Source organism: Mustela putorius, unplaced genomic scaffold, assembly GCF_011764305.1.
Source record: "Mustela putorius furo isolate JIRA1106 unplaced genomic scaffold, ASM1176430v1.1 tig00000253_pilon_pilon_pilon, whole genome shotgun sequence".
NCBI lineage: Eukaryota > Metazoa > Chordata > Mammalia > Carnivora > Mustelidae > Mustela > Mustela putorius.
The window spans coordinates 11,589,936-11,602,718 of NW_025421329.1; the positions used below are offsets into that span (position 1 = coordinate 11,589,936).

Genomic DNA, 12,783 nt, shown 5'->3' on the forward strand with positions numbered 1-12,783 from the left:
ATACCTCTGAACCAGGACCGAGCAGGGCTCCCATCCATACATGAGGGACACAGCAAGACAGACATCTTGACCTCACTCTATGGAAGAAATCTCCAAAACCCCAGCTCTGTTGACTTCCTGCCTCTCCACCCTTCTGCTAACCCCTTGCAGAGACACTTTTCTAGTTGGTACCATCTGGCTGTGTGCTAGAGAAAGGGCAGTGGCTCTGAATCGGCAGAGTTCTGACCACATCACAGCTGCAAACATCTGAGGAGTAGATGATAAGCAAAGAGCACACCCAAGCAGTCCCCAAAGTGAGGCTCATTCACAAACTTGAGAATGAAAATGAAGGGTTCCAACAGGCACAATGTGTATATAACCTTCCAGCCCAATGACATAAAGCAAACTAGGAAAAAAATGAAAAGTAAGCCAGAAGAAAACTTGCAGTTAGACATCAGGCCAGTTTTCTGGAGTGGTTTCTTCATTCTTCCTTCCTAGTAGCCTAAGGTGTGGTGTGCACACCAAGGGGCGGGTGCTTCAGGCTCTGCATGCAGCCCCACTTAAACCCCAGGGACGCTGCCCACTCCAGAGACCAGGAGGCTCAGAAAGCTGAGGGGGAGGGGCAGGACTCCAACTCCAAAGTGTTACCGCACTACACTCAGTCATCATTACCTTAAAGACATCTTCTGAGCCTAAGATCCCCAAGGTGTGGAGAAATGCATGATACAATCCATTTTAGCTGGCTCACCTGGGTAAGGCTTGAAGTAGGCCTCCATGAATCTCTTGTGGTCTCCATAGATGGTTCTTGCCATGCCTGGCCAGGCCTGGGACAGGCACAGAGCCCCAGAGACATTACCACCCTCCACGATCTCTCCCTGTGGACCCAGAGACCCATGTATGAGAGAACGCGAAGATTCTGCTTGAGAAGCAAAGAATTAATAATGTTCTTCTGAGAAATGACAGATGGAAGTACCAGAGAAATACGTGAAAACAGGAATGTGAAAAAAGACAAGCGTTCCCCAAAAGGAACTGCCCTTCTCCTCTGCAAGAATCCAGCCTGAGATGGAGGTCCAGGAGGACGAGGGCTCACTCTACGCAGGGATTTCAAGTGTATGTCCTGGAGGAGACGCTGCAGTGAACACTCACCCTTCTGCCACCCACCAGAGCTGGGCCTGTGTAACATGAAATAGTGGGCAGGGGAGGCCAGGAAGGCATACAGGAGCACCAGGAGCTCAACAGGGCAAGCACACAGAAGGGGATGCCTTCACCAGGCCTTACCTTCTCGTCCATGAGCACTGGGACAATGCCAAAAAAGGGCCTCATTGCCATGCCAGGGAGGATCTCTGCTCCTTCTTCTGAGGGCCGTGGCGCAATGCAGATGCCACCCGTTTCTGCAGGGAAAATAGAGAAGTGCACACTGGACCCAGGAACTACTGAGATGTTTTATCTAGACATGCCATCAGGGGTCCGCAATGGACACACAAATGCTGCCCCGAGGTGGGAGATGGGTGTTTATCCCTATTTGGCCCCAGTGACACAAAGATATCTTTCTGAGGCAAGACCAGACTTGGGTTCTGCGGAAATAAGATGTGGGCCCAAAGCGGAGGGGTCAGTCCCAGGAGCCGGGGCACTCCACAGGGACAGGTGCTGCTTCCCCTCATCCTCAGCTCTGCAGAAAAGGACAGAGTCCACCTGCTTGCACAGGAAGACGAAGGAAATGAACTGCTTCTGGGCCAGTGCTCCCCACCCCCACACTCTAAATAATGAAAAGCAATGCCCAGAGTTCTGTTCTCAAGTATTTTCTTTGGCATTCCCCTCTCTCAGCCTGCATGGAAATGCCTCAGGAGACTCAGTTGCAGAAAGCCTCCATTCTGAGCCTTCCCAAATGGAGAATGGAGCTATTTGCATTGCCTCACTTTCTGGCTTCTTGAAGAACAAGATCCCAGTTGGCTACATTTATTACATCAGTGGTGGTCTCTTGCCCTAAACATCCCAGTAAGTCAGATACCCCAGAGGACAGAGGGCAGAGAAAAACCAAATGGCACAGAAAAACAAAGTGCTTTCCCATGAAAATCTAAATTTAGACTCTGGTCCCTTACAGTCAGCTCATTTGCATCAGTTGTACTTGTTTTGGGCATGCGGGCCCAGCAGGAAAATGACCGTTTAGCTAAGCACCTACTACCTATCAGGCCTCGGACAACATACAGCAGTTCTATCACCTCCCTCCATCCTCATAGGGCCTGTAGTGGAGCACCCCCACTTCACAAATGAGGAACCCAAGGCTCAGAGATGTCATTACATATCCTGAGTCCTCCAGCTGGAATCCCTCAGCCTGGCTCTGCCTCTCACTCCAGACACTGGGATTTCCAACCATCTGAGGGGCTGAGGCATTAGCGGTGTTGGATGGCAATCGCAGAGCCTCACTCACACTTGACCCTCCAAGACTCGGGCTTGGCCACATGTTCTCACGTGCTATCATACACTGCAAGTGATCCTGGCACCAGGTTCCGAAGGCATGCCTGGGCCCCTTCTCCTTGGGGACTCTCACCTGTCTGCCACCACGTGTCCACCAGCGTGCATCTGCTGTCCCCCACCACCTTGTGGAGCCACTCCCAAGCCTCAAAGTTGATCGGTTCTCCCACTGAAACCACACACAAAAAGAGAAACAATATAATAGACCTCAATAAACCTGAAACCAAAAAGGATAGGTTTCTACAGGGAAAACAGCTCTGTAATTTCCCTAAAGGACGCAAGAGGAAACTTGAAAAAACAGTGAGATTCATCAGATTTGTGGTGCCAAAAAATACAAATTACCAGATATTTTCACCATCAGGTCAAAAATTTTAAAAGTTGCCTAGAATATGAGAGAAATAAACCTTAAATAGCCTTAACCCACTAAACATCCCAGGCACCCCTCATTAATTTTTTTTTTTTTACTTTTTATTTTATTTTATTTTCCGATTTTGGTCAGTAGCTTTCTATTTTTTTATTATGTTCAATTAGCTAACATAAAATACATCATTAGTTTTTGATGCAGTGTTCAATGATTCATTAGTTGTGTGTAACACCCTTATATGTAATTCCATGTATATGAACTGTCCAGAATAAGCAACTCTAGACAGACAGAAAGTTAGATTCGTGGTGGTTTTAGAGTTGGGGTAGGGGAAAGGGCAGTTGGAAGAGTGAGTGACTGCTAATGGGTTCAGGGTTACCTTTAGGAGTGCTGTAAACATGAAAAATGAGTAAGGGATAGGCAGGGCCAGGTAGGGAGAGAGAGGTAGGCTTACCCAAAATCCCAGAAATGCTGAGGTGTGAGGAAACCAGAGATAAGGGAACAGAAGCAGACAACCATGTTTGCCTTAGATATCAGAGATTAGATATTCAAAGGAGAAGTAATCATCAGTGGTAAAATCAAAGATTTCAGTTCCCTGGTCGGTTTCCTATAAAAGACTGACCATGAAAGACTGATTGGCAGCCCAATCAGAATTCCTCTCCCTCTAGAGAGCTTTTTTCTTTCCTTCCTGTTCTCACCTTCACTTAATACACTTTCAGTTCACTTCACAAAAGAAAAAAGAAAAAAGAGAAAAAAAAAAGCAAAGTGAGAGAAACAGTACAGTACAGGAGCATAATTTGGTATGCAGCTGGGAGAAACCGCATGTGTCTGTTAACACATAGCAGCGCACACACCTGCTACGATTACTTAGGAAGCTGTGGTGGAAATCTACTATAGCTACACCTACACTTATCTTATTCTCAAGAACATCACTCCTGGCCTATAGAAAAGAAAGCAGATGTGCTCACACACAAGGAGGATCACCGCAGTTAAAAACCATAAGTGCCATTAAGAAGGGGACAGAGAAGTAAACCATCAGTGTCCACGAGATACACAGCACAAGAGCACAAGAACAGAACCGCAGCCACCCTCAGCAGGGCTGCCCAGATAGTTGCAGCCCTGCAGATGCAGGAGCCGCATAGGCCGCCTGAACCCAGCTGTGCAAAGTTCAAGGACAAGCACATCAGTCCCTGCATGGCATGGTCAAAAGGTGTGTGTGAGGGGGTGATGGGTGGTTACTGACTGGGAGGGGCCATAAGGGAATGTTCTTTGGTCTGGAAATTTCTAAGGCTTGATCTAGGTGGCGGTTTTAGATACATGTACAACAGTTGGTGGTTGAACATCACAGGGGTTGGGGTGCCAGCATCCTAGGCAGCCAAAAATCTGACTATAACTGGGACTTTGTTTATATATATCTAAGTTAAGCAAAACTTAGCTACTGATAGCCTGCTGTTGATTAGAAGCCTCACCAATAACATAAACATTCACCCCACATTTTGTATGCTGTATGTATCAACATATTGTATTCTTACAAGAAAGTAAGACGAAGATAAGAAAAAAAAATTAAGAAAATCATAAAGAGGGATGCCTGGGTGGCTCAGTCATTAAGAGTCTGCCTTTGGCTCAGGTCATGATCCCGGGGTCCAGGGTTCAAACCCCACATCGGGCTCTCTGCTGAGTAGGAATCCTGCTTCTCCCTCTCCCACTCCCCCTGCTTATGTTCCCTTTCCTGTTCTCTCTCTCTATCAAATAAATATATCTCCACCTTACAACAGTTAGAATGGCCAAAATTAGCAAAACAGGAAAGAACATGTGTTGGAGAGGATGTGGAGAAAGGGGAACCCTCTTACACAGTTGGTGGGAATGTGAGTTGGTACAGCCACTTTGGAAAACAGTGTGGAGATTCCTCAAGAAATTAAAAATAGAGCTTCCCTATGACCCTGCAATTGCACTACTGGGTATTTACCCCAAAGATACAGATGGAGTGAAAAGAAGGGCCATCTGTACCCCAATGTTTATAGCAGCAATGGCCACGGTCGCCAAACTGTGGAAAGAACCAAAATGCCCTTCAAAGGACGAATGGATAAGGAAGATGTGGTCCATATACACTATGGAGTATTATGCCTCCATCAGAAAGGATGAATACCCAACTTTTGTAGCAACATGGACGGGAATGCTGAGTGAAGTAAGTCAAGCAGAGAGAGTCAATTATCATTTGGTTTCACTTACTTGTGGAGCATAACAAATAGCATGGAGGACTTGGGGAGTTAGAGAGGAGAAGGGAGTTGAGGGAAATTGGAAGGGGAGGTGAACCATGAGAGACTACGGACTCTGAAAAACAATCTGAGGGTTTTGAAGGGGCGGGGGGTGGGAGGTTGGGGGAACCAGGTGGTGGGTATTAGAGAGGGCACATGGAGCACTGGGTGTGGTGCAAAAACAATGAATACTGTTATGCTGAAAAGAAATTTTAAAAAAATCTTTAAAAAAATAATAAGAAAATCATAAAGAAAATACATTTACAGTCCTATACTGTATTTATTGAAAAAAATCCATGTGTTAAGTAGGTCCCACACAGTTCAAGCAGATGTTGTTCAAAGGTCAACTATGTGTATAATATAACAACTGCTATGTATATATGCCCCCCCCCACCACACACAAATTAATGGCTTTCTACCCTAGGACTCTACAACCCAACTTCTCAGTGTCTACCCACTGTAATCTCCAGGTGTGTGTCCCCCAACCAAGATTTCATATGTTGACATCTTAACCCCCAAAGATGATAGTATTGGGAGGTAAGGACTTTGGGAGGTCATGAAGCCCTCTGGAATGGGGTTAGTGTTCTTACAAAATAGACCACACAGAGCTCCCTCTTCCCCCCCACTCATGTGAGGACATAGGGAAAAGGCACCATCTACAAACCCAGGAAGGGGGCCGTCCCTAGAAGACAATCATGCTGGCACCTTGATTAGGGACTTCCCAGCCCCCACAACTGTGAGAGATAAATTCATGTTGTTTATAAGCAACCCAGTCAGTGGTGCAGCCCCAGTGGCTAAGCTATGACCCTAATGAAACAGCCATATAAGACTGGCACTCAGCCAGAATTGACCAGCTTACACATACCACTGCTAGAACAGTGAAACACTCCCACTCTGGTTGCCTCTTGCTCAGGACGACCCACGACGCACCGCGGCCGGACCTGGCCAGGGGCTCCCATGCTGGTCACATGGGGGCTGGTTGTTGTATGCATTACTCCTGCACTTACCCACACCCACAAGGACGTTAAGAGGCTGCCATGAGGTACACTGAGAAACTGCCAACATCCCAGATCTCCAACCACAGGGGCAAGACCGCCAGACCATGATCATGTTTACGTGAAAGCAGACATCTTAGAACCATACTGTCTCTCATGGGAACATGACTGTGCAGAAGGGCTCAGAAGGGGCACAAGCAGCATGGTTGCCTGGAGCCACGCTCACGGAGGATGTCATGCTTGACAGTGTTCCAATTGTTTCTTTTTCTCAGTAAGAGAACTATGTGTCACTTGTGAAATTAAAAGTTAAAAAGAAGTGTAAAGCAAATCCTGGGGTAAAAGTCCTGAGGAAGCTGGGTTCTGCTGACTGGTAGGATTAAATGAAGTCAATTCGCCCGTAGTGTGGTGTGCTGTGAGGGTTAATTCAGATGTCGGGAAGCAGCCAGAGCAGCAGAGCCTCAGTGGGGGACAGCACCACATGGGCCCTGGCCAAGCATGCAGCTTACTGGTCCACATTGCTCCCATGTGAGCAGGTGCCCAGTGCTGTTTGTCTGCCTGCCAGCACTACTTAGTAACAACCAGGTCCCAAGGGAACCCCTGTAGCACTCTCCTCCTGGCACTGGTTACATGGCAGGAAAATGCCCACAACACCAGCAAAATACAGAGAGTCTGGAGAAGGCTTTGTGTGTGCTCCCTGTTGCCGAGCTGCTCCATGCCTGGTCTAGGAGAGGAAGTGGGTCTGGTGACGTATGGAGTGAGGACCCCAGAAGCCTGTCTGGCTAAAGGGATGCCTGAATGAGGCAGCTTTGAGCCAGGACGGGCTCCCCCACTCTAAGGCAAGTGTTGGGCACCTCCTTCCAAAGCACTTGGAGCATTTACCCTGTCACTGGGGTCCTTGTGAGTCTTCCTTAGCAGAGCACGTCTGGAAACTCAAACCTCCCTTCACCACTAACCTGACCTAGCTCCTGGGCCCACTTAGGTGGTCTGCAGATGGCACCTGGAGGATCTGAGTTTCTGTGGCCCTCCACCTGCCCTCAGGTCCCAAGCACTGCCAGGCCCAGAGTGCAGGAGCACCTCACAGCCCCAGCGTTGGAGGGTAGGTGTTCTCCAATCACATGACTCCCTTCACGACATGCAAGCTTCACCCTCCACAGAGGGAATGTGCCAAGAGAGGCATCTCAGACTCACCACTCTCCGCCCTGTTCCCCTACTGACAGCATGTGTAGGGGCAGAAATGACAGGAGTCAGGAAAAGGAGACAGAAAGGGCTTGGGTACCCTCCACCTCACCATATCACCTGAAATAACCCCACATCCTCTTTCCAAAGTGCATTCATGGGGCTTGGCCACCTCTGTCAAAATCACAAGCGGAGATAATCTTGGATCTCGAAACCCTCTGCTTTGGAAATATCTACAGCAAGAGCAACACACAGCACAGTGTGCTTACCACAGTCCTTGGGGGTTGTCGGCCCCCAGCACAGGGGAGCACCTTCGTGACCCACAGTCAATTCCCCTCATACTGCAATCCCATGCGGCCACTAAAGAAGGGCTTGAGCTTCTTTACCAGGTTTTTCATAATAAAGATGAAGCACAGAAACGTCTGGAATGTTGTGCCCCAGGCCACGATCAGCCAGGGCCTCCAGGAAGCTGCTTACGGGCAGGGACCTCTGTTTCCTATTTAGCCTGGCACTGTTTGAATTCAGCACAGACACAGCCACACAGCCTTCATGATTAAAGCCATCTGGAATCCTTCACTGGCTCTACCCTACGGTGGGTCACTCACCTGACCCCAGGGTCCTCAGGGAAGAGCGGTCATACTTCTTCACCCAGGAGTCGCCATATTTCAACAACAGCCGGACAGCAGTCGGGGCCCCATAGAACTGATTGATCTTTAACCTCTGCACCGTCTCCCAGTATCGACCTACAGAAGGGCCCAAGTTCACTGTCAGTCTGAGTCTACCACACGTTATCTAACTTATTTAGAAATCAGTCAACAGTTACTGTGCACTGGATACAGGCAAATACCTGTGTTCACAGAAATGGAATCCCAACGACCCATTGATGAAATGGGAAGGGAGCCCTCTGAGAAGGGGCTCCCCGTGGCAATCATCTCCCAGTATACCCCCCATCCAGGGCCAGCACATTTGGCAATAGCCTCCATCTGGCTCTGGATGGCTGCATTCACAGGGTGTTACCCAAAAGATACAGCAAGGATCAGTTCAAAGAAGTATCACTGTGAATTTTAAAAATAACCCATGCCGTACTGACATAGAACTTGTGTTCAGTCACACCAAAAATGGTCTCTAAAGGGGTTACTGGTGCTTCCCCTGGCACAGCGGCAGCCACCACTGAGCGAGCCCTGGGGAGCAGGGCAATTCTCTTAGCACTTACTCACCTGATTCCCCACAATCCCCCACAACTAGCCACCATGGCTCTACACACGGAGTGAGCAGAGCTTCGAGGGGCTGAAGTGACATGCCTGAGATCACATCTAAGATAGCCTGCACATTTATCTGAGAGTGCATCCTAGTCCATCAGGAAGCTGGAGAGGAGCAGGGGAGGTGACAAAGAAGTTCCACACACATCACTGTTAGCACTGTGGAGGGTTTGGCAAGAGCCTCCTGGCAGAGCCACCACCATTCCATCGCATTACAACAAATTCTTGGGGTTTTGTGCTGCCTCAGAGGAAGATGCCAAAGTGAGCAAGATGTGGGTCCTCAAAGTGATCTCCATTCACGGACGTGGCTCCAGGCCACAGGCAATGCTGTCTGACAGAGAGCACAGGCACAGAGCTGGATAAAGTCCCCTCTGTCTGGGGTAATGGGAGGTTGGCAGCTGTCCTGAGGGTTGAGGAAGGGCTGGATCTGGTTAGGTGGCCAGAGAGGAGAGAGGAACAGTGCTAAGGGGATGGCCCAAGGCACCCAGTTTGCTAGGGGGACAGGAACGCTGCAGTGGGCTGTCCTGAGATGGCTTTCAGTGACAAATCTATGACTATCTGATCCTACTGCAGACACCACCCCTAGCCCCAGCCCACCTTGCAGGGCGAAGAATTCGGCAGCTATGCCACAGGACCACAAGGACCACAGCCGGGCCAGATCAAAGACCTCTACCCCACCCTCCTGTGAACTTCTCTTTCCTCCAGCTCCCTCGGGGGGACCCTGTGTGCATCCCCAGTCCTCACCAGGATCAGGGTAAACCGGAGTACTCTCAAAAAGGACGCTGGTTGCTCCATTGCACAGGGGTCCGTACACCACATAGCTGTGTCCTGTGATCCAGCCAATGTCGGCCACACAGCCGAAGACGTCACCTGGCTGGTAGTCAAACACAAGCTGCAGAAATAGAAGAGGCCATCAGGAGCCTGTCACCCCACATTCCCACAGGTCACTAACACTGTTCTGTAAATGCAAAACACAGCTGCGCCTAAGGCTATTAAGAGCAGGAAAAACAAGTGCATTGCTGGGGCTCTGTGCAGCTATAGCAGTGACAAGACAGTTACTGTCACCCACAACACGCTGACTCTCGCAGGCAACAGTGAAAGAAGCCAGACTCCAGGTGTATGTTGGGTGAGCCCCAGCCAACCAAAGCTAATCTGTATGCTGGAGGTCGTGCAAGTGCTGGCCCTGCTGGGGGGGTTTTGGGGAGGCTTTCATGCCTTTAAGAGCTGAAGATACCCCACATCTGGATGCAGGTGGTGGCCACAAGTGTACAAAATACCATCTAGTTGTAAGTCTAAAATAAGGGCACCCTGCACTAGTTATATCACAATCTTCTTAGAGCCCTTAAAAATTACAAAAACATGAAAGCCAAAAAGATGCCTCAAGCATCATCAGCTTCTGAGAGCCTGAACAGAGAGACTATGTGTCTCCTGTATTCTCACCACAGGGTCCCACCAGAGCCTGAATCTGAATGTCCCTTTTCAGGAAACACAGAGGACAAAGGGATAAAACTGCTGGGTGCCACAGAAAAGTGTAAGGAAACGGAAGGGACAGAGAAACAACAGGTTAAAAAAGCCTTAAAAGACATCTCAAAAAAGCTTCAGCAGGCAAGAGTAAGCTATAGGATCAGGGGACACATACTGGGTGACAAAGCTAGAAGAGGGGAAACATGGGACCATGACGTTATCAGTCAGGAAACAGGGAGGGGCTGTAGTCAGACAGGGAGGAAGGGCTTATGTGACCAAAGTGGGGTTTGCCTTTTCATAATTCTTCAAGCCACACACTTGATTTGGATGGTTTTCTGGATTCTACTCTGTATTGTTTTCCAATGAAAAGATTTTCTTTTAAATCTTCGGGTGAGTGGCCCAGTTTCTTGCTGCCCCAAATGAACACTGAGATTCTCCAGGAGTCCACATACAGCACAGTGGTCTTGAGACAGCCTGGGCCCTGTGCAGCTGTGACCCAAGGGGGAGGGATGACTCTTTCAAGGAGGACTGTGCTTTCACTGTCGTGGAGAATCAGGATGCTGACCTCCTAAGCCCCACAGCATTCAGGGACTAAAAGAATTTTTAGTACAACTTGGACCCAAACTGCCAACTCTTCCCTGGGGCTGGAGATATCTCTCCAGCCTGTGGCCAGCCGTGCTCCAAAGGGCCCAGCAGGCAACCCTGAGTTCCCACCCCCGTGGGAACCAATAGAACCAACTATCCTTTTCCCTGAAGAACCAACGGTCCTAATGTCCTTTACATGTGCTCATGCTTTCATCTACAAAAGGCTGAAAATTTCTATTCCTAATGCTTCAAAAAAACATCTCTTATTGAAGAGAAATTCAAAAGATACCTATACCCTGACTTCTTGTGCTCATATAGACTGGGTTCTGGTAACAAGTGGAAAACACAAAAAAGAATCTCTCACCACATTTATAGCTTCCCTAATGTTAACTGTACTATAAACTGGTGGAAACAATTTGATCTACTCTGTGAAGTTCTTGGTATTTGCTCTTAGTAGTTATATTTTCCAAGGTATTTTTATTTATATGATGTACCCACCGAAAGCTGAGGAAAGGTGGGGTTTTCCAGAGAACACTAAGGTCAAGAAGGTTCTGTGGCATGTTCAGGTGACCCAGGAAGCAGAAGACAACTGTTTTATTATTCATTTGGGCTCAAGTAATACCTTGTCTGCTCTGCCTAGTTCTGTACCACATCCATCTTGCGGGCTCGCTTTCAACATTGTTAGCCCTGGGTGTGGGTGCTGCCAGTGGGACCAGTACATTGCCACTCAGAGACTGTGTCATGTGCAGTGTGCATGCCTTCTACCTGCCTCCCAGCCCCTGCTGCTTGCCACATTCATTTCATGAGATTCACCTCCTATGTGAATAACCTTGGCCAATCAGTACCTTCCTCCCCAACCCCCAGCCACAGTGACTGGGTCCAAATGGGGGCCTGGACTTTGGTGGGGCTAGGAGGCTCTCTCCAGCCACTGGGAGAAATGTGGTCAGCACAGAGGAAGGGAGCCAAGGAAGGAAAGACAGCACCACCCAGGACCAATGTCTGAGCCCTTCTTGGATGAGCCTGGGCTTGCTGGTCACCAGGCCAGTCACTTCCCCTTTGCTGCTGGTACCAGCTAGAGCCGAGTTTCAATTTTTGCAGCAGTCAGGTCCATAAACACTATCTTGAAACCAAATCCTCCCTAGGAAGTGTCAACTATTCCTCAAGTGATCAGGAATGCCCATTAAACCACAAACTCCCCCCAACCCACCCACATTCAAATCAGGCCTGTTTTTTAAATGCATTTATGAGAATAAAAGCATGTCACACCATGTTCTTTATAGGCCCTAAAGGGTGGTCCACTGTAACACAATTCCCACATAATGGACTTAGATTTCCTTAAGAAAAGTAAATTTTTTTTCTAATTTTACTTTTAAAATGTGGCCCCAGTGATCCAAGCCCAGAATACCTTTAAGGGCATATGAAAATGTTTTACTTTCTTTAAACACCAGAAAAAAAAGAAAAAAAAGATCTACTAAGTAGAAGTAGACATTTAATATGTAAAATATCCATCTCTATACCAACTCAGTTGTAAAATATGATTTTTTACATTTCTTATGGATGAAGGGGCCCAGGAGGGCACTTAGGTGCTTACACCTGGGCCCCTGAGCATCGGAACACAGCTGTAGCAAAAGGAGCATATTGGGCCTGGGGAGAGCCAGACTCCTCCAGAGCAAACGATGGCAAGGACACAGGGGCAAAGGGGCTAAAGGCCAGCAGTGAGCCTCAGATTAGAGACCTGGACTCTTTCAACGAGCACAGAAACTTGGGCCCCACACCCACCTATGCAGAGTGCCAGTGTCACAACTTAGAGCACCCCACTCCCAAACATACTAGGAGAAACGTTAGGCCCTCACACATACAGGCTCTAGGTTATAGCAGGAGTTCTAGCCCTAACCCAGGCTCTGAAGGCCCCCTACCCAGAGCCCAGTCACAAAGGCGTGACTCCTCGCACCCTCAGCCTCCCCCAACAAGGCACATACCCGGTGTGTCAGGGCGGCATACAGCAGGTAGCCCGCCTGAGTGTGGACGAGTCCCTTGGGGGTCCCAGTGCTCCCCGAAGTGTACAGCAAGAAGAGCATGTCCTCACTGCCCATGCTCTCTGGGGCACACACAGGGTCCTCCTTGGCCATTTCCTGGAAGGGGGAAGACATACACAGTCCCATCCAAGGAAGTTAACCTCTGCCCCCATTCACCCTCTCTGAAAATACCTCTCACCTGATGCCTAAAGGACTTGGCAG

The 12,783-nt window shown here is 48.7% G+C and overlaps 1 protein-coding gene across 3 annotated transcripts in view; it reads right to left on the reverse strand.

The window, feature by feature from the left end:
* The window catches only part of ACSS1 (acyl-CoA synthetase short chain family member 1), a 60,662-nt gene that overhangs the window by 11,455 nt on the left and 36,424 nt on the right, over nt 1-12,783 (reverse strand). For 2 of the 3 annotated variants that reach the window (XM_045078475.1, XM_045078477.1), the window contains 6 exons: nt 12,526-12,678; nt 9,242-9,389; nt 7,844-7,981; nt 2,528-2,620; nt 1,258-1,370; nt 728-854 (listed from right to left, as the gene is read on the reverse strand). In XM_045078475.1, coding sequence (XP_044934410.1) covers nt 728-854; nt 1,258-1,370; nt 2,528-2,620; nt 7,844-7,981; nt 9,242-9,389; nt 12,526-12,678 — 772 coding nt within the window. The remainder of the gene's footprint in view (nt 1-727; nt 855-1,257; nt 1,371-2,527; nt 2,621-7,843; nt 7,982-9,241; nt 9,390-12,525; nt 12,679-12,783) is intronic. The other variant, XM_045078476.1, reaches the window with a different exon arrangement.